The following is a 20,606-nucleotide window of genomic DNA, read 5'->3' on the forward strand; positions in this document are numbered from 1 at the left end:
TGGGCACCCCAATAATCAGAAGACCGTCTCCTTCAGGTTCAATGAGACCATGGCTTAAGCAGAGGGCCTCTTATTTTAATACTGGTCGTCCTTGACAGTTCACTTTGTGACCATTGGAAGTTACGACGGCATTGAAAAAAGCGAATCAGGAAATTTTTTGCGCTGATGGCCCCGGCGGCATCCCCGTGGTCGAGTGGGTGACATTCGGACGCTGGACAACAGACTCATATTTACGACGGTTGCTGTGTCCTCTTTTGCGACCGTCTGACAAGCAAAAGGAAGGCAGATTCGCCGAACAACTGTGTGACCCACTTAACAGCCGCAGCGATTTAGCTTAGCAACGGTTGTAAAAAACGGGGCGAAATTCACTTAAGAAATGTCTCACTCAGTGACGGAAATTAGGAGCTCCGTTCTGGCCGTAAGTCGAGGCCTCCACACGTATGAATATTGTAACTCCCAACTCTATTGATATGGGGCTGTTTGCACAGCCAACACCCCCCCCTTACCAGAATAGTTGTGACGTACACCATTGGTGCATCTTTGCCGCCTGCCCCGAGAGAGACACTGTCCTGGGGACGAAAACATTTCAGAAAATTAGCTGCACATTAAAAAAAAAAAAAAAAGGAAAGACAATCACATACAGTGCAGCACGACAAAAGTTGTGTTGGCATTAGCAATAAAATTGAACTTTATATTGTTGGGTCAGCTACGAACGGTTCTATTTTCGGGCGGTGTTTTCCCTGCAGAACTCTTGTGCGAAGGACACAGGTTTCCCGGGGAATTTATTTCCCGCTGCGCGCTTACGGCTCAGGAGAAGCACCTGGTCTCACCCCTGACCTCAACCCTGGAGCGGCTCAACTCCAGAAAATGTCCTTGCGCCCCTCAATTGACCCAACACCAAGAATGATGACTTTTCCAAGTCCTGAGAAATTTCTCCGGCTGAGAAGTAAAACTTTAGCAGAGTAACTGAATAACGAGAGTTGGAAAGGACCTTGGAGGTCTTCTAGTCCAGCCCCCTGCTCAAGCAGGAGACTTTCATACAGACTAGCAGAGTTGGAAGGGACCTTGGAGGTCTTCTAGTCCAGCCCCCTGCTCAAGCAGGAGACTTTCATACAGACTAACAGGGTTGGAAGGGACCTTGGAGGTCTTCTAGTCTAGCCCCCTGCTCAAACAGGAGACTTTCATATAGACTAGCAGGGTTGGAAGGGACCTTGGAGGTCTTCTAGTCCAGCCCCCTGCTCAAGCAGGAGACACTTTCATACAGACTAGCAGGGTTGGAAGGGACCTTGGAGGTCTTCTAGTCCAGCCCCCTGCTCAAGCAGGAAACCCGATATAATTTCAGACAAATCGTTCGCCAATCAATTGCTTAATAATAACCGGAGATTAGCATCTACCGGTATTTGACGTAACGCCACAGAGTCCTACTAATAGTTACAGTTCTGTCCGTTCAATATTTTGAGATTTCTATTTTCCTTCTTTCTAGAAACCGGCTGGCAAAAGCGGATATATTTATAATCCGTTTTATTGATTTCTTCAATTTCTACAGCCGCCCAATTCGGTCAAGTCACTCGGCGCGTTGACAACTTGGATAAAACCGTTCGTTCTTACGCCTCCCTCTTTACTGAGTAATTTGTGTTTTCAGGTGTATGTTTGTGTGTGTGTGTGTGTGTGTGTTTGTGCGTGTATGTGTATCGATTGTGGAAACAGGTCGGAATATACAAGCTGTGACAGTACGTTGAGAAAAATGGATACTGACCTTCTGAGTGAAATCCCCTTCAGCGGCATCTGAAAAATATGGGAATTGTAAAATTATATATTGTAATTTTGCTATATAAACGGCTACAGTTGTACACTTGTTTTCCTTTTAACTGCTCAACAACTACAAAAGAGACATGTTTTCTTCCGTAAATTGCCTTGGAGACGGATGAATGCCCTCTGCGCCTGTCTCATCCAGCAGCAAAAAATCTCAGACTAGAGAAAGAATTCCCTTGTCACCAAAAATTGAGAGATTAAAAAAACACCTATATATAGGATAGGAAGGGGAAGAGGAAGAGTAGGAGTAAGGGAAGGGAAGAAGGAAGAGGAGGGAAAGAAGAAAGAGGTAAGGAGAGGAGGATGGAAGGGAGAGGAAGAGAAGGAGAGAGGGTAGGAAGGGGAAGAGGGAGTAGGGGAGAGGTAAGGGAAGAAGGAAGAGGAAGAAGAGGGAAGGAAGAAAGGAAAGGAGAAGGTGGAAGGGGAGAGAAAGAGAAGGAGAGAGGGTAGGAAGGGAAAGAGGAAGAGTAGGAGTAGGAGAAAGGTAAGGAAAGAAGGAAGAGGAAGGAGAAGAGGGAAGGTGGAAGGGGAGAGAAAGAGAAGGAGAGAGGGTAGGAAGGGGAAGAGGAAGAGTAGGAGTAGGGCAGAGGTAAGGGAAGAAGGAAGAGGAAGGAGAAGGGGGAAGGAAGAAAGAGGTAAGGAGAGGATAAATGGGAGAGGAAGAGAAGGAGAGGGTAGGAAGGAGAAGAGGAAGAGTAGGAGAAAGGTAAGGGAAGAAGGAAGGGGAAGGAGAAGAGGGAAGGTGGAAGGGGAGAGAAAGAGAAGGAGAGAGGGTAGGAAGGAGAAGAGGAAGAGTAGGAGAAAGGTAAGGGAAGAAGGAAGAGGAAGGAGAAGGGGGAAGGAAGAAGAGGTAAGGAGAGGATAAATGGGAGAGGAAGAGAAGGAGAGGGTAGGAAGGAGAAGAGGAAGAGTAGGAGAAAGGTAAGGGAAGAAGGAAGGGGAAGTAGAGGAGGGTGGAAGGGAGAGAAAGAGAAGGAGAGAGGGTAGGAAGGAGAAGAGGAAGAGTAGGAGTAGAAGAGAGGTAAGGGAAGAAGGAAGAGGAAGGAGAAGGGGGAAGGAAGAAAGAGGTAAGGAGAGGATAAATGGGAGAGGAAGAGAAGGAGAGGGTAGGAAGGAGAAGAGGAAGAGTAGGAGAAAGGTAAGGGAAGAAGGAAGGGGAAGGAGAGGAGGAAGGAAGAAAGTAGAGAAGGGAGAGAGGGAGAAGAGAAAGGGAAAATAAGGTGGTGTCACAACAGGAGGAAAGGACGGTAAACGAAGCAACCCAAACTATATATTATAACCTCTTAAATGAAATAATAAATATATAAGAATGATAAATGTAAAGAAGAATAACAATTATGTGAATATATACTTAATATGGTGTGTAAGAGAATAAAAAAATTAATTAGTTGGCCGTCCTCGACTTACGACCACAATCAAGCTGAAAATTTCAGTCGCTAAGCAAGACGTTTTTAAAAGGAATTCCTTTCTCGGCACAGTTGCTAAGCGAAAGCCCTGCTTAGCAACCGGCTCCTATTTAGGACGGTCACCGGCTGCACAATCCCCTTTGGCGATCTGCCGACGAGTCAGGTTGATGGGGAAGCCGGATTCACTTCACGACTGTGTGATTGACTTAACTGCCGCAGTGATTCACTCAACGACGGTGGTGAGGAAGGTTCAGTTAACAGGACAACATTCGCTTAACGGCCGCCTTGCTTAGCAACACAGATTTGAGGCCTCCATTCTGGTAGTAAGTGGAGGAATACCTGCATGTTAGGTAACGTTGAACGCAATTGGAGAGCAAAATGATATATCTGTAGTAAATTTTGAGGTGTTGTGGCCTCTCGGCCACCGGCCCCTCCGAATCAGAGGAGGAGAAGGAGAATGGGTGGGAGTCAGGGTCAGCCTCAAGGCAACCTGAGAACTCCGAGGGGGAAGAAGGAATGGAGCTGGCGAGAGAGAGGCAGAGACGGAGGCTGGGATGGAGGGTCAACAGCCCCCAGGTCTGGACGTGGCTGTTGAGGAAGAGAAGGGACAGCTGGGGCCAGTGCCTGACGCGCGGATGCTCAGGAGGCAGAGGAGAGGAGAGCAGTGGAAATCTACGGACCGGTCCTCGGGACGGAAGAGCCACCGCTGCTAACCAAGGCCCCTCCCTAGCTCTGGGGATCAAAGGCAGGGGGGCAGAGGTGAATAGATGTGGCAGAGGAGAGGAGAGCAGTGGAAATCTATGGGCTGGTCCTCGGGACGGAAGAGCCATTGCTGCTAACGAAGGCCCCTCCCTAGCTCTGGGGATCAAAGGCAGGGGGGCGGAGGTGAATAGATGTGGCAGAGGAGAGGAGAGCAGTGGAAATATATGAGCCGGTCCTCAGGATGGAAGAGCCACCGCTGCTAACGAAGGCCCCACCCTAGCTCTGGGGATCAAAGGCAGAGGGCGGCGATGAATAGATGTGGCAGAGGAGAGGAGAGCAGTGGAAATCTATGGGCTGGTTCTCGGGACGGAAGAGCCACCGCTGCTAACGAAGGCCCCTCCCTAGCTCTGGGGATCAAAGGCAGGGGGGCGGAGGTGAATAGATGTGGCAGAGGAGAGGAGAGCAGTGGAAATCTATGGGCTGGTTCTCGGGACGGAAGAGCCACCGCTGCTAACGAAGGCCCCTCCCTAGCTCTGGGGATCAAAGGCAGGGGGGCGGAGATGAATAGATGTGGCAGAGGAGAGGAGAGGAGAGCAGTCCTTCATCCTAGATGTCGGTCCATCCTTCACTGAACTGTCCTTCATCCTAGATGTCCCCCCTAGATGTTGGAGGACATCACTGCACCCAAATGGCCTGGAATGTTGCAGGTTCTGCTCGGCTGCGACTTGACAATAAATGTCCTCCTTTTAGTTCAGGAAGAAGAAATCAAAGGTTGCGGTGAGCGGAAATCCAAGGAGGACATTCCAGAACTTCAGCCAGTGGGAATTCTTTTCTCTCGGTCTTTTTCAACTCTGTTTATATCTAGGGGGCAGAGGAGGGAAGGAATGCCCATCCATTTTGCCTCTGCTGTCTCCAGCCGAACTCTTGAATTATCCGGCTATAAAGAGCTTTCTTCTCTCCAGCCCCGAGGCAGCTCTCCATGGGAGCTGGAGGGCGGCCCAAAGACGCCTCTTGTTTTCTTTTCAACTCGCCGCTGTTCGAGCCAGCGGGACTTCCCTTTGGCCCCCTCGCGGAAGCCCCGCGCTGGACCGGTGGAAGGGAACAAGGAGGCCCATTGAAGGTTTTGGCATCTTCGGTGGCCAGCCTGGGACAGGAATTGTTAAGAGGTGCCTCCTGAGGGCCATTGGGGGGGGGGGGGGGGAAACACACACACACACACACACACAGACACACACACACAAAAGGAAAAAAAACCAGGCACAAAAAAATAAATCAAAGACCAGCTCTTGAAAAAGGAGGCCGTAAATAATCAGCCACGGTAACGGTCCGGGAGTTCTCCACGGGAGCAATTGTTCGACACCCCAAATCTGACATCGATTTTGGATTTATTTCGAGCGCTTAAGGAGCGCTGGGAGGAAATGGGGCCCGAAGGCTGAAAAATAAGTACTGGGGAGAGGGAAAAAACAATACTGGTTTTTGCAACCTGTATGTATCCAGGTGTTCCTTTCCTTCACTTTCTCCTTTCTTCCTTTCCTTTCCTTCTTTCTTTCTTCCTTCCAGTTCCCTTTCCTTTCCTCCCCATCCTTTCTGTCTCCCTTCCCTTCTCTTCTTCCTTCCCTTCACTTTCTCCTTCCTTTCCATTCCTTTCCTTCCCACTCCCTCCTTTCCTTCTTTCTTCTTTCCTTCTCCCTTTCCTTTCTTCCCTTCCCCTTCCTTTCCATCTCCCTTCCCTTCCTTCTCCCTTTCCTTTCCTTCACTTTCTCCTTCCCTTTCTTTCCATTCCTTCCTTTCCTTTCTTTATTTCCTTCTTTCTTCCTTCCTTCCTTCTCCCTTTCCTTTCCTTTTTTCCCCATCCTTTCCGTCTCCCTTCTCTTCTTCCTTCCCTTCCCTTTCTCCTTCCTTTCCTTTCCATTCCTTTCCACTCCTTCCTTTCCTTTCCTTCTTCCTTCCTTCCTCCCTTCTCCCTTTCCTTTCTTCCCTTCTTCCTTCCCTTTCCTTTCCGTCTTCCTTCCCTTCTTCCTTCCCTTCCTTCTCCCTTTCCTTTCCTTCACTTTCTCCTTCCTTCCCTTCCTTTCCATTCCTTCCTTTCCATTCAATTCCTTTCCATTCCTTTCTTTTCTATTCCTTGCAACCTGAATCAATCCAGGTATTCCTAGACTTAATGGAGCTCAATGGTTCGCTGCTGAGCAAGATAGTTGTTAAGTGAGCTTTGGGCCCATTTTACGACTTTTCTTGCCCACGGTTGTTAAGTGAATCGTGGCCGTTCTTAAGTTGCTTGCACGGTCGCTAAGTGAATCTGGCTTCCCCTCCCTTGACTTGGCTTGTCAGAAGATCGCAAAAGGGTATCCTATGACACACAAACCCCCTCCAGGACACTGCAACCGTCATAAATGCGACTCAGTTGACAAGAGTCTGAATTTTTGATCACGGGGATGTTGCATCAGGGGTCGTAAGTATGAAAAAATGGTCGTAAGTCACTTTTCGCAGTGCTGTTGTAACTCAAAATGGTCATTAAGTGAACATTAAGTCAAGCGCTATCTGTACGGGCAGCTAAAGGAATGTCATTTTCACTCACTTTGGATCCTGAAATTTTTGGGTGATGCCACATATTTAAAAATCCAGGAAATGACATTCTAAATTCACCCTTCACTTTTCTGTGTCACTTAATCAACAATTGACCTTGATATGGGTAGGTAGGTAGGTAGGAAGATAAGATGGGGGAAAGGGGGGAAGGAAAGAGGAAGGAAGGAAGGTAGGTATGAGAATGGGAAAAGGAGGGAAAAAAGGAAGGAAGGAAGAGATGAAAATGGAAAAAATGGAGGAAGGAAGAAGGAAGGAAGGGATGAGAATGGGAAAAAGGAAGAAAGAAAGAAAGAAGGAAGGAAGGAAGGAAGGAAGGAAGGAAGGAAGGAAGGAAGGAAGGAAGAGATGAGAATGGGAAAAAGGGGAAGGAAGAAAGAGATGTGAATGGGAAAAAGGGAAGAAGGAAGAGATGAGAATTGGAAAAAGGAGGAAAGAAGGAAGGAAGGAAGGAGGGAAGGAAGGAAGGAAGGGATGAGAATTGGAAAAAGAAGGAAAGGAAGGAAGAGATGAAAATAGGAGAAAGGGGGGAAGGAAGAGATGAGAATGGGAAAAAGGAAGGAAGGAAAGAAGATATGAGAATGGGAAAAAGGGAGGAAGGAAGGAAGGAAGGAAGAGATGAGAATTGGAAAAAGGAGGAAAGAAGGAAGGAAGGAAGAGATGAGAATTGGAAAAAGGAGGAAAGAAGGAAGGAAAGAAGAGATGAAAATGGGAGAAAGGGGGGGAAGGAAGGAAGAGATGAGAATGGGAAAAAGGAAGGAAGGAAAGAAGAGATGAGAATGGGAAAAAGGGAGGAAGAAAGGAAGGAAGAGATGAAAATAGGGGAAAGGGAGGAAGGAAGGAAGAGATGAGAATGGGAAAAAGGGGGAAAGAAAGAAGGAGGAAGGAAGGAGACTTTGACAGAGAAAGATCAGATCTGTCACCTAAGTGATCAGGGGAAAAACATGGCTTAAATCCAGAAGACCAACATACGTGGCAGTGATTCGGGCAAACGCCTCCTTGATTCTTGGCAAAGTCCCTTCAAACAAGAAAGTTGGCATTTCCCCTATTTTGGGACTAAACGGCCTAGGACAAAAATTTCCCTGGAGACAAAACTTTTCAGGTTCTTATTGAAGCCGCTCAGAAAGGCCCCTGGAGATCAAGGAGAAGTTAAGCTAAAGGAGAGCCTTAGCTGACATCAAACCTGAATTTGGGGTTTATTCACCTTTGCTCACATTCAAGCGGCTGCAGAAAGTAAATTATTATGATTATTTTTTGCTCGAACCAACACAAGACGCTTGGCAAGAGAAATTCTCTGCCAGCGAATCGAAATCTGCCCAGTGACTCTTAAGTTTAAATAATTAAAATAAACCCAAGTCAAAGCTTTGCCATTAGTGAGATCAAAGTCCCTTTTTTTCCAAATATTTGTACACCGTATTATCTCTTTTGAGGATTTTGTGCCCCCAAACCTGCGCTCCTTAAAAAAAGAAATGCCTCTTCTAAGTTTTGCTTGTGATGGGGAAAGATTGAAGCGTTAAATCTGGCCGAACTCAGATTTGGGGTTACAAACGGACTGATGAGTTTTTGACACCTGTTTAGAAATGGATCTGGAAGAAGGCAAATATTCCTTAGTTCGTCATCCCTGATTTAATTAAGACGAAGAACCCTGTCCAAAAAATAAAATAAGCACAAATGTTACTACTTGCTTTGCTGTTAGACAACGTCCTTTTCACAAAGTCAAGGTATTTTTTTAAAGAAATTAACGGATACCTTTATTATCTGTTAATGGGGGGGGGGGGAGTTTGCTTATTTAATTAAGACGTCCAAGATTATTTAAGACAATAAAAGCGTTCCCTCTTTCTACGCCACCGTGGGCAATCTCAGTCCTGAAAACATAACACGCAACGTCGTTGCTCAAAATACTTTTCAAATAATGAGAATAATGCGATGGAAGGATGAAGGGGACTCGAGCGTTGTGCGAAGGTGATAAAATGCAGGTTTCCCCCCCCCCCCTTCTCACCTGTCCATTTAGGCTGTCCAAGCAAAAGGAACGTCGTAGCGCAAAACATGAAGCCGAAAGCTTTACCCATCGTGGTGCAGAATTTTCTAGTGGCGTGCCCTCTGTGAAGAGAGGGGGGAAAAAAATCACACGGTTAATTAAAGGTGAAGGTAAAAGTTCCCCTCTTTGCACATATGTGCTGGTCGTTCCCGACTCTAGGGGGCGGTGCTCATCTCCGTTTCAAAGCCGAAGAGCCAGCGCTATCTGGAGACGCCTCTGTGGTCCTGTGGCCAGCATGACTCAACTCCCAAAGCCGCATCAAACGCTGTTCCCTTCCCAACAAAATTAGTGGTTCCTATTTTTCTATTTGCATTTTTTTACCTGCTTTCGAACTGCTCGGTTGGCAGAAGCTGGGACAAGTCAGGGGGACTCCCTCCGTTACGCGGCGCTAAGGATTCGAACCACCGAACTGCCGACCTTTCTGATCGACAAGCTCAGCATCTTAGCCACTGAGCCACTGCGTCCCTTTATAATTAATTAAGCGGACACTTATTGGTTTGATGTAATTTGAACGGCGACGCAGGCGTTAACATGATGGAAACTAAGCGTTTTGCTTAGAAAGCTAGGATTAAGGAGGGGGTGTCATTCGAATTCCGCCCTCTCCCTGAGAGGCTACATTTCTGCACGAAAGGGAATTTTAAGCAACTCTTTGGAATAAATTTGGTGGCTAGCAAAATCTCGTCTCCCGCAATGGGGTAGCCTATCTTGCTTGCATATAATTATTAAAAAAAAAAAAAATGTTACACGGTGTAACTGTGGGTGGAGAATTGATTGAATACAAGGAAGAAGACCACGGGGGGCTTTGAGAGGAAGTGAAGTCTCCGATTTCAGAGGGGTGGGATTCTTTATTTCTGCAGAAATCTGCACATCCAAACTGCTGACGTGGCAAGGAAAGGCAGAGAATACATCCTTGCAATAACTGGGATCGAAGTAGAGACCCCCACCCAGCTTCATTACATTTTGGAGACCTATTAATTTGCAACGCCTCTCTCTCTCTATATGAAAGAAGCGAATGACACTTGTTGCGCCATTCCTCACTCCTAAGATAGCAGCTGATGTGAATGGACCTGAAAACGAAGGAAATAATATTCCTTCCCTTCCCTTCTTTCTCCTTCCTTTCCTTCTCTCCTTTCTTTTCTTTTCCTTCCTTTTCCTTTTCCTTCCTTCCTTTCCTTCTTTATTCCCTTCCTTTCCTTCTCCCTTTTCTCTCCATTCCTTCCTTTCCTTCTCCCTTCCTTTCCTTTTTGTCCCTTCCTTTCCTTCTCCCTTTCCTTCTTTCTTCCCTTCCTTTCCTTCTCCCTTTCCTTCTTTTTTCCCTTCCTTTCCTTCTCCCTTTCCTTCTTTTTTCCCTTCCTTTCCTTCTCCCTTTCCTTCTTTCTTCCCTTCCTTTCCTTCTCCCTTTCCTTTCCATTCCTTCTTTTCCTTCTCCCTTCCTTTCCTTTTTGTCCCTTCCTTTCCTTTTTTCCCTTCCTTTCCTTCTCCCTTCCCTTCCTTGTTTCTTCCCTTTCTTTCCTTCTCCCTTTCCTTTCTTTCCTTTCTTCCCTTCCTTTCCTTTGCTTTCCTTCCTTTCTTCCCTTTCCTTCTACCTTTCCATTCCTTCCTTTCCTTTCTTTTCCTTCCTTTCCTTCTCCCTTCCCTTTCCACTCCTTTCTTTCCTGTCTTCCATTCCTTCCTTCTCCCTTTCCTTCCCTTTCCATTCCTTTCCTTCTCCCTTTCCATTCCTTCCTTTCTTTTCCTTCCTTTCCTTCTCTCCTTTCCTTCCCATTCCTTCCTTTCCTTTGCTTTCCTTCCTTTCTTCCCTTTCCTTCTCTCCTTTCCTTCCCATTCCTTCTTTTCCTTCCCTTTCCATTCCTTCCTTCCCATTCCTTTCCGTGAATTTTTTTAAAAAAAGAAAGATAATTATATCAAGAAATGGGCTGATTTCAGCCAAACCTCATCGTTTATAACTTCTCTTTGGCCCAGTCCTGCAAATGGTTCTAGTCCCCTTGATGGAAAACTTTTTGCTTGAAGCCAACATGGAAATAAAATCCCAACCCCTGGAGTTTCACTCGTTCTTCCCAAGCAGGGTTTTTTTTTTGGGGGGGGGGGGTGAAAGCTGACCTTGGAAAGTACATTGCAAAAAAAACCTTCCACAGGTGGAAAGAGAGAAGGATTTCCAGAAGAGGAGAGAGAGAGAGAGAGAGAAAGCCTCACTTACCGTTGGTGGCACCTTCAGCCGAGAGAGGAGAGCTGTTTATCTGCAGCCGCAGAAGGCAGCCGGCGCTGATGAGCTGATTTGGGGAAAAATGACGGCATCAATCAGCCACAGGGTCCAATTCGGGGGAGGAGGAGTTGGGGTGGGGTGAGGGGGGTGGGAAGCTGGGGAAATTTCAAGAGGGGAAGTATTGTTCTCCCTTGGAGGGAGGTAGCGGTGCGTTTTCCTCTGCCTCTTCTCGCTCCAAAGAGGGTGAAAATGTGGGGGGGCCCCTCGCCATGTGGAAGATAACAGAATGGCAAGAGCTGGAAAGGGTCCTTGGAGGTCCTCTAGTCTGACCCCTCTTGCTCCATCAGGAGACCCTGTGCAATGCCAGGCCAATGGATAGCCAATCTTTTCTGGAAAACCTCCAGTGATGGAGCACCCACCATTCCTGGAGGCAAGCCATCCCACCGATTAATTGCAGTATAACACAGAAGGGGCCTTGGAGGTCTTCTAGTCCAACTCCCTTGCTCAAGCAGGAGGCCCAAACCATTTCAACCCATCAGATTAGAGCTGGAAGGGACCTTGGAGGTCTTCTAGTCCAACCCCTCTTGCTCAAGCAGAAGACCCTATACTGGGAGGATTTACAGTCACAGACCTTATCTGGCTTGGAGAGCTGCCAGGTCGACATCTGCAGAACTTGGCAAGGAGTCTCGGGGAATCACGAACCAATTAAGTGAACTAATGGTCTCCTGCAAACTCCACTCCCCTTTCGCTCCTCTTTTATCTCCTCTGGGAGGGGCCATTCATCGTCCATCTGTGGCCTTATTTCCAAGTCGACCCCTGTTCTTTAGCTCTTCCCTTCGTCTGGCAGCTCTGTGCATGCGCACACTGGGGAACAGGCTCCCGCTGTCCTTCTGCCTCACTGATGTCTGACTCCAAAGGCAGCTGATAACTGTCATATGGCTCTGGCCCCCTCTCTGCCTCCGACACAGAGCCCTCATCAGAGCCTTCCCCAGACCCCAGGACTGGCCCAGGTTCCTCCTCAACCTCCTCACTGTCCGAATCTGCTGCCAGCTCCGCTGGACGCTGGTGGGCCGCAACACAAACCAAATCAACCCTTTTTGTTAACTGGTAACAGAGACCTTTCCGATTGACGGTAGAATGTCATAAAGGCAGTGAAATCAGAAGGGTCGCGACTTTTGACCGCCGTTGAATAATTCAGCATTTCTCAAAGCCCCACTTTTAAGATTTATCGTTAATCTTTCGTCTGTTTTCCGCTTGAACTATGAGCCCGGCGTCCCTTGTCGTTCTGTGGTTTTAAAACATTCATCACTCTCTTCAAAATGCAAATATCTCCACGGTGGAACTGGGGCAAGAACGCCCAAAATTCGGAAATACGGAGACAGATACGGGCTCGTGTAAATAATGAGATGAAAATCATTACATGTCACCGGCCAGTTTGAGTCTCCGTGGCACCCCCAAAAAGGTGAATTCCTTTGAAAATGCATAAATTCCATGGACGGACAGGGGAATTTAAAGGCCCATGCAAGAGGTAAAGGGACGCGGTGGCTCAGTGGCGAAGACGCTGAGCTGGTCGGTTAGAAAGATCGGCAGTTCATTGGTTTGAACCCCTAACGTAACGGAGTGAGCTCCTGTGGCTTGTTCCAGCTTCTGCCAACCTAGCAGTTTGAAAGCACTTAAAAATGCAACTAGAAAAAGAGGAACCACCTTTGGTGGGAAGGGAACAGCGTTCCGTGCGCCTTCGGGAGTTGAGTCATGCCGGCCACATGACCACGGAGATGTCTTTGGACAGCGCTGGCTCTTGGGCTTTGAAACGGAGATGAACAACGCCCCCTAGAGTCGGGAACAACTAGCACCTAGGTGCGAGGGGAACCTTTGCTTTTTTACAAGAGGCATATTTCAAGAGGGAAGAAGGACTAATAGCCTAGGGTTCTCCTGAGAGTCGAGGCCCGCTTTCTGTCTTTATGTACGGGACAAAACAACAACACCAACACACACACACACACACACTTTGGGGAGAAGAAGAAGAAGAAAAAAAACCCTTTCAGGGTGAAGTTAAATGGTGAGATGGTGCCTGGGGAATATTAATGAGAGATGCTTTATGGCCAGGAACAATGCTGGACGAGACATCATACATTGGCAAGATCCTCGCGAAACTTCAAGGACGTTGGAGGTTTGTGGCAAAAGTGATTGCAATTCTCCAGCCCAGGGACAGAGATTTATATATTTATTTAGTGTGTGTGTGTGTTTGTGTGTGTGTAAAAAAAAGGCAAAAAGGGAAGAAGGATTCCGAGGAAACCAATCGACAAGGCGAGTCGGAGCGCAGAGGAAACGATTCCATTTTGATTCAAAGTCCATTTGGAGTCCAAGGGGACAAGTTAAGTTTCTCGGTGGGCCGTTCCTTCCCAAATCCACCAGTGGATGAGGAAGGATGAGCGCCCTCCCCCCTCCCCCAAGGACAAAGGGAGTATAATCAAAAGGCTGTGGGTTTTTTTTTGTGGGGAGGGGAGTTTCCTTTTCTCAAAGGGTATGAAGTGGAAATGTTTGCATGGTTTCAGTCAGCAAAGGTGACTGATGAAGCAACTTCCTGGAGCGTGTAACACCAGACATTTTGGCCACATCGCGCGAGGGAATTCGCTGAAGAAAGCTGACATTTTGTGAAGTGGTGAAAGGAAAACGGGCCGCCAACGAAGACGGCGGCATGGACACCATTAAAGTTGACCCTGGCCGGAGCCGAGAAAAACTCAAAAGAATTGGAAGATGTGGAGAGACCTGGACAAGATAATCGCCGAGACTGAATGGATAACTTCATCTTCATCATTTCTGTTCTGACCTAGGTTTCCCCAGCAGCACGAAGACACGTCCTCATCCTGATAAACCCCTTTTATTTAATTGACACTGTCAATTAAGTCTTTCTTCTCCCACAGCCCTTCAAAAGAGTTCACAATTACCGACCTTTATCAGGCTGGGAGAGTGGCCAGCCAGGCCGATATCCTTCAGACGCCGCAAGAATGCAGGAATGAACTAATGCTCTCCTGAAAACTCCACTCCCCTTTCGCTCCTCTTTTATTTACTCTGGGAGGGGCCATTCACCACCCACCTGTGCCTTTACTCCTGAGTCAACCCTTGTTCCTTAGCTGTTCCCGTCTCCTGGCAACTCTGCTCATGCACACACTGGGAACAGGCTCCAGCTGTTCTTCTGCCTCACTGATGTCCGACTCTGGAGGAAGCTGATAACTGTCAGACGGCTCTGCCTCCGACACAGAGCCCTCATCAGAGCCTTCCCCAGACTCCAGGACTGGCCCATCTTCCTCCCCAACCTCCTCACTCTCCGAATCTGGCTGCCAGTGGGCCACAACAATTTCAGTCAGAGGATGTCCAGTTTAATGTATGGACGCATCCCACATGCAATAGTTAAATATGTATGTCTGAAGGGCCATGATCATAGCAAGGTAGTCAGCTCTCTGGGCAAAAAGGATAATTAGTCTCAAACCAACAATTTCAACTCAGTTGCCATGGTTTGACCTTCAAACACCTTTGCCTGGATGACTTGAGAATGGACATCAACGGATCATAATTAAGTTTGTAAATATGCCCCCGATGGTCCCTGTCAGGAAACCTCTGGTGGTCTTAATATTTTGAGGTCCTCCCAATCTACTCATCATTCTCTTCCCACCTGCCCTTCCCTATGGTAACAATTCAATTTGATGTAGATTAATACGTTAGTACTTACCAGCACCCATTGACTGAGTTAGGAGGTTGCAGGATGCAGCAGGAAACATATGTAGATGGAAATGCATTCTTTGTGGGTCTGGATCATGGGGACAAGATAAGTCAAGAAGTCTTGGTTCTCCTCTCAACTATCAGCTTGCTCCAAAGTGGGGTTGTCTTCCAAGCAGTGATCTCATCTCTTGTGGTACTCCTAGATACCTCTTAGAAAGACCAAACATGAGCTTCTTCTTTTTTATCTTCTTCTTCTTCCTTTAGACTCCTGACCTGAACTCTCAAGTTGAATGGAAGGTAACCAGAGAAGATACTCAACCTCAAAACAACTCAGGTCTATGGTGCCCCTTATATACATCACTGTAGACATGAAGTTCTACAGAAGTTCTCCACGCAGCTCAACGCCATCCAATATCACCACCAGCTGGTCTCTTAACTAAATAAATAAACCCGGTGTCAACACGCAAAGCATCTCTGGCCGGTGGGGGAACCGATGGAGCAGTACGACAGCTACAACTGGAAGCACATTCCATGCATACCTTTCTCAAGGCTGTATCCCAGGTTACCTGCAACAGCCGGAAGGGCGTGATCTCTACAGCCCCCAAAACTGCTCCATTGGATCTATGACACACTCTGGGAGGGGGGGGGGGGAAACAGGGTCATCAGTGGACAGTGTCGGCTGCCGGGCCCCCGGAGGAGAGCCTTCTCTGTGGCTGCTCCAACCCTGTGGAATCAGCTACCCCCAGAGGTCCGGACATTACCCACTCTCATGGCCTTCAGGAAAGCCATTAAACCTGGCTGTTCCGACAGGCCTGGGGCTGTTGACCTTAGTGTTAAGGTCCAGCCCCGATTAGAACGTATGTGTGTTGTGAATTTTTAAACTATTTTTTTACTTATTTTGCTTTTCTTTTTCTTCTTTCATTGTAAGCTGCCCGGAATCCTCCAGGATTGGGCGGCCTATAAATTTAATAAATGAAATGAAGTGAAATTGGGCCGTAAATTACATGGGGTTAAAGCTGGCTTCACCCTGGGGGAAGTGGGGCAGGAAACAGGGTCATAATTGGGCCGTACATTATGTGGGGGTCAGAGCTGGCTTCTTTTGAAGCTTGGCTCGAGGCTCATGATTTAATTAGGGCATCCGTCAGAACCTTGATACAGATTACTTCTAAAAGCAAACTTGAGTTACGTAGAATGAGAGTACTCATACAGTAATTCTGAGTACAGCACCTAATAAAATGGAGATGGTTTCCCACCAGACGTGATATTTACCAGGTTCGGATAAGTTCTGGAGAACCAGTAGTGGAAATTTTGAGTAGTTCGGAGAACCGGCAAATACCACCTCTGGCTGGCCCCGCCCCAAATCTATTCTCTGCCTCCCGAGTCCCAGCTGATTAGGAGGGAATGGGGACTTTGCAGTAACTTCCCCTGGGGTGGGGTGGGAATGGGGATTTTATAGTATCCTTCCCCTGACACGCTCACCAAACCTCACCGTGCCCACCGAACCGGTAGCAAAAACTTTCGAATCCCACCACTGTTTCCCACTCTGACTTAGAAGAAAGACAAGTAATATGAATACTGCAACCATAAATTTCTGATATTTTGCTTGGAGCTGAGGACAAAGCACACGAAGGCAATTAGGTTAAATAATCTTTATTTTGGGAGTTGTGTCAAGTGGTTTTACAAATAGATTTTCAATTATTTGCAGTTTAGAAAGAGGAAACCAATCAACAACCGACCAATTGACGACAAAATCCATCCCTCAGCCCTATTTCGTACTCTCCGACCACACTGTTAACAAGAGCTAAAAAATAAAATTCAATTTATATGATCTCTTAATATAATCTCTGACTTTTTTTTTAATCTGATTGGGAAAAAAATGGGATTAATTATAATACATTAATTAGGCAAGGGGGAAGGTCAAGCAGAAAGGTTTAAGGAGGAGTTTAATCTTCCCCTTTAACTCCCAGCAGAGTTTTAAAGTTTTTCTAATTTTATTTTTAAAGCATCAATTTATTTAAAAAAATATATTGCGTGGAAGTGCAAAATAGACAAGCAATAAACATCCAGAAAGATTTATTTATTTTTTGAGGCGGGGGGGGGGGGGAGAAATCCATCTTTGGTGATGATGAACTAAGGAGAAAGAATCCCACCTGTTTATAACTCGCTGCCTCAACTTCATCCGCCTCCTTTTAGTCAAAACTTTGGAAGCAAAAAATGGGATTTCGGAAAAGAGACACCAGACCCACAAACATCATCGCGACAACGGTTTATCTTAGGGAAAAAACGGAGTACAAAAATGCATTTGGTTTAGAGAAACGCACATAGGGAACGCATGCAAACTTGTTGTGCAAACTTATTATTTTTTAAAAAAAATAATAATAATGTGAAAATGATGGGGAAAGAAATTTTAGGTGGAGGAGGAGCATTCTAAAATAGAGAAATTTGTCCCTTATTCCTAGCTGTTTTACCACTGTCCCTGGTTTGTTCTGGGGGGTCCCACTGATTTGCCTAACGTGGTTTCTCCTAAAATACGGAACTGACACTGCAGATGGTAGAAAGGAAGGAGGGGAGGGAGAATCATAGAATTGTTGGGCTAGAAGGGGACCTTGGAGGTCTTCTAGTCCAAAACCCCTTGCCCGAGGAAGATCTTATGATGCAGCTAAGTAAATTTGCATTATCCCAGGAGGAAAATTACGAGCAACCTCTGTAAGGCTCTTTGGTTGTTCCTAGGAACTCCAGATGAATGGAAGAACCAACTTGACCCATCCAAATTGTTAAGATGAGATCTCTTAAAACATCCGGAGACTCTAGAAAGAGTGCAGAGAAGAGCAACAAAGAGGATTAGGGGACTGGAGGCTAAAACCTATGAAGAACGGTTGCAGGAACTGGGTATGTCCAGTTTAATGAAAAGAAGGATCAGGGGAGACATGATAGCAGTCTTCCAATATCTCAGGGGCTGCCACAAAGAAGAGGGAGTCAAGCTATTCTCCAAAGCACCAGGAGAAGAAGCAATGGTGGAAACTAATCAAGGAGTCTTTCTTTCTTTTTTCTTTCTTTTTTGTTTTCCTTCCTTCCTCCTACACCTAGAGAAACCAAGTTGGTGTCTGTGTCTGTCTGTCTGTCTGTCTTCCTTCCTTCCTCTAACACCTAGGGCAACCAAGCTGGTGACAGTCTTCCTTCCTTCCTTCCTTCCTTCCTTCCTTCCTTCCTCCTTCCTTCCTTCCTTCCTTCCTTCCTTCTCTCCTTTCTCCTAACACTAGAGAAACCAGTTGGTGACAGTCTTTCCTTTCTTGCTTTCTTTCTTTCTTTCTTTCTTTCTTTCTTTCCGTCCCTCCTTCCTCCTAATACCTAGAGAAACCGAGTTGGTGACAGTTTCCTTCCTTCCTTCCCTTCCTTACTTCCTTCCTTCCTTCTTCCTTCCTTCCTTCCCTCCTAGGGAAACGAAGTTGGTGACAGTCTTTCTTTCCTTTTTTTTCTTTCTTTTCCTTCCTTCCTTCTTCCTAACACTAGAGAAACCATGTGGTGACAGTCTGTCTGTCTGTCTGTCTTTCTTTTTCTTTCTTTCTGTCCTTCCTTCCTCCTAATACCTAGAGAAACTGAGTTGGTGACAGTCTTCCTTCCTTCCTTCCTTCCTACCTACACCAAGAGAAACCAAGTTGGTGACTTACTTTCTTTCTTTCTTTCTTTCTTTCTTTCTTTCTTTCTTTCTTTCTTTCTTTCTTTCTTTCTTTCCTTCCTTCCTTCCTTCCTTCCTTCCTTCCTACACCAAGAGAAACCAAGTTGGTGACTTACTTTCTTCTTCTTCTTTCTTTCTTTCTTTCTTTCCTTCCTTCCTTCCTTCCTTCCTTCCTAGAGAAACCAAGAACAATACCGTCTGCCACACGGCTACTAAAAAAGTAATTCCTCCCAGGTTTTCACGCCGCCGGTTCGCAACCTTGCAAAGGCCGTTGGGCCAAGGGTAGAAAAAAAGCTGCTGGAACTACAGGCAAGGGGAGGAAGGTGGGGATGATTTCGGAAGCGGACAGTCCTCGCAGAGAGGATGGCGGCGTCGGCGTCCTGCTCGCATCCCACTGGCCGGCTTGTGGTCCTTGCTGCTTGGCCTCCTGGAGGTGCAATAAGGCCCGCAATGGATGGTTGAGTCAACTGCTCGGGTGGGGATGGGGGGGTTCGTTGGTGTTTGGGTTTTTTTTTTTTACTTCCCAGGGCTGGGGGAGCGGGGGAACGGAGGAAAGCAGGCGATGAAGAGAAAAAAAAGAAAGGAATGGGATGATCGTGCAGCTCCTTGGAGGTGCTTCCCAGGGAACGCGGAGTAGAAGGTGGGAGGGGGGATCTCTCAGTTCTCACCCTGGGAAAATGGAAGTGGCCCACTCCCCGTGACGCATGCTACAGACTGCATTATCGTTGCTATTATTATTATTATTATTGTGTGTTTCTCACAAACATAAAGTGATCCATTGGAGGAGGAGGAAGAATGTGGAGTCCTTAGTGCTCCCTGAGCTTGGTGGTTTTTCTTGCAGACGTTTCTTTACCCAACTAGGTAACGTCATCAGTGCTAGAAGGGAATGTAGTTTGTGGAAAGGAGGAGGAGGAGGAGGAAGGAAAGGGAGGAAGGAAGGAGCGAGGAGAAGAGGAGGAGGAAAGGAAGGAGGCAGGGAGGAGGAAAGGAAGGGAGGAAGGAGGAGGAGGAGGGGAGGAGAAAAGGAAAGGACGGAGGAGAGGAAGAGGAAAGGAAGAAAGGAAGGAGGAGGAGAAGGAGGAGGAGGAGGAAAGGAAGGAAGAAGGAGGAAAAGGAGAGGAGGAGGAAAGGAAAGGAAGGATGAGAACAAGAAGGAAAGGAAAGGAAGGAGGAGGCGGGGAGGAGGAAAGGAAGGAAGAAGGAGAGGAAGAGGAAAGGAAGAAAAGAAGGAGGAGGGGGAGGAGGAAAGGAAGGAAGAAGAAGGAGAAGGAGAGGAGGAGGAAAGGAAGGGAGGAAGGAGGAGGAGGAGGGGAGGAGGAAAGGAAAGGAAGGAGGAGAGGAAGAGGAAAGGAAGAAGGAAGGAGGAGGAGAGGAGAGGAGGAGGAAAGGAAAGGAAGAAGGAGGAGGAGAGGAGAGGAAGAGGTGGTGGTGGAGGAGTGTCCTCCCTCATGGACCGAGGGTTTCTGCACTAGGCATATCTCTCTCTATATATCTCTATATATATATTTAAAGAAAACCGGGGAAGGGGGACTGTAAACATCGATTTGGTTCAGCCCTTCCCACCGTCAGAGCCTGAAGGTGAAGACGACTCGGTCTCGGGATTCAAGCCGTCGGTCTCTTGAGTTGGGATGTTAAACAATCCGGGGCAGCCGGGGTCGTGTAGGGCCCCCCCCCCGGAAAACAGCAGGCTCCTTCGGGGATGCCCCGCTCCTCGATGGGACTCCCCTGGTTCAAGGCCAAACTTTTGAGCTTCTGCCTTTCCTGGGCTTGTCTGGCTCGGTTGGCGATGTATCTCACCCTGCTTGACTCCGAGAAGAAGACCTTCGGATCAGGACGGTCTCTTCTTCTTCCTCCCCCTCCTCCTTCTTCCTCAGCCTTGGGAAGTTCCAGACAGGTGGGGGAAGTGATGTCGTTCTCCCTGCTGGAAAAAGGTGAGCTTCTTCAGGCGCTCCGTCAGCTCGTCGGAGATCTCCCGGACAAAGTCTTGGAGGCCCCACGATGGGCGCTCACTGAACGGGTGGCGAAGCTACGGCGGATGATCCGGTACTTGCTCTCCGAAGTGGATGTGATGTCATCGGAGGTGAGGTCTCCAAGGCTCCTGGACTTCATGGTGTTGGCGTCGAGGGTCTTCTGCTCTTCTGGCTTCAGGCACGACCGCTTGAGGCTCTCCATGTACAACCGGTTCCAGGTGTGCCTTCTGGATACCGAGGAGAATCCGAGCGGCCTTGGGCGCAAGTCATCTTCCATGGGTTGGTCCAACCTCAAGTTGGGGTTGGACTTGCTCTTGGTCACCGTGGGGGCTTCACGCCCAGAGGCCGCGCTGGCAGACCAGGGCCTCACGATTCTTCTCTGAGGGACGGCATCCAAGGTCTTAGGAGGACCGAGGTCCGGAAGGCTTTTCCGGGCAAGGTTGGGGAAGGAGAGGTCTATGACGGTATCATTGGAAGACATGCTGGAAGAGGAGGACAT

The 20,606-nt window shown here is 47.5% G+C and overlaps 1 protein-coding gene across 1 annotated transcript in view; it reads right to left on the reverse strand.

Annotated features, from left to right (window-relative positions):
* The window catches only part of LOC116518667 (probable glutamate receptor), a 31,334-nt gene extending 10,728 nt beyond the window's left edge, over window positions 1-20,606 (reverse strand). Inside the window, exons 1-2 of the mRNA XM_032232182.1 lie at window positions 20,148-20,606; window positions 507-569 (exon numbers count right to left, since the gene is read on the reverse strand). Coding sequence (XP_032088073.1) covers window positions 507-569; window positions 20,148-20,606 — 522 coding nt within the window. The remainder of the gene's footprint in view (window positions 1-506; window positions 570-20,147) is intronic.

This window comes from Thamnophis elegans, chromosome 15 (assembly GCF_009769535.1).
Source record: "Thamnophis elegans isolate rThaEle1 chromosome 15, rThaEle1.pri, whole genome shotgun sequence".
NCBI lineage: Eukaryota > Metazoa > Chordata > Lepidosauria > Squamata > Colubridae > Thamnophis > Thamnophis elegans.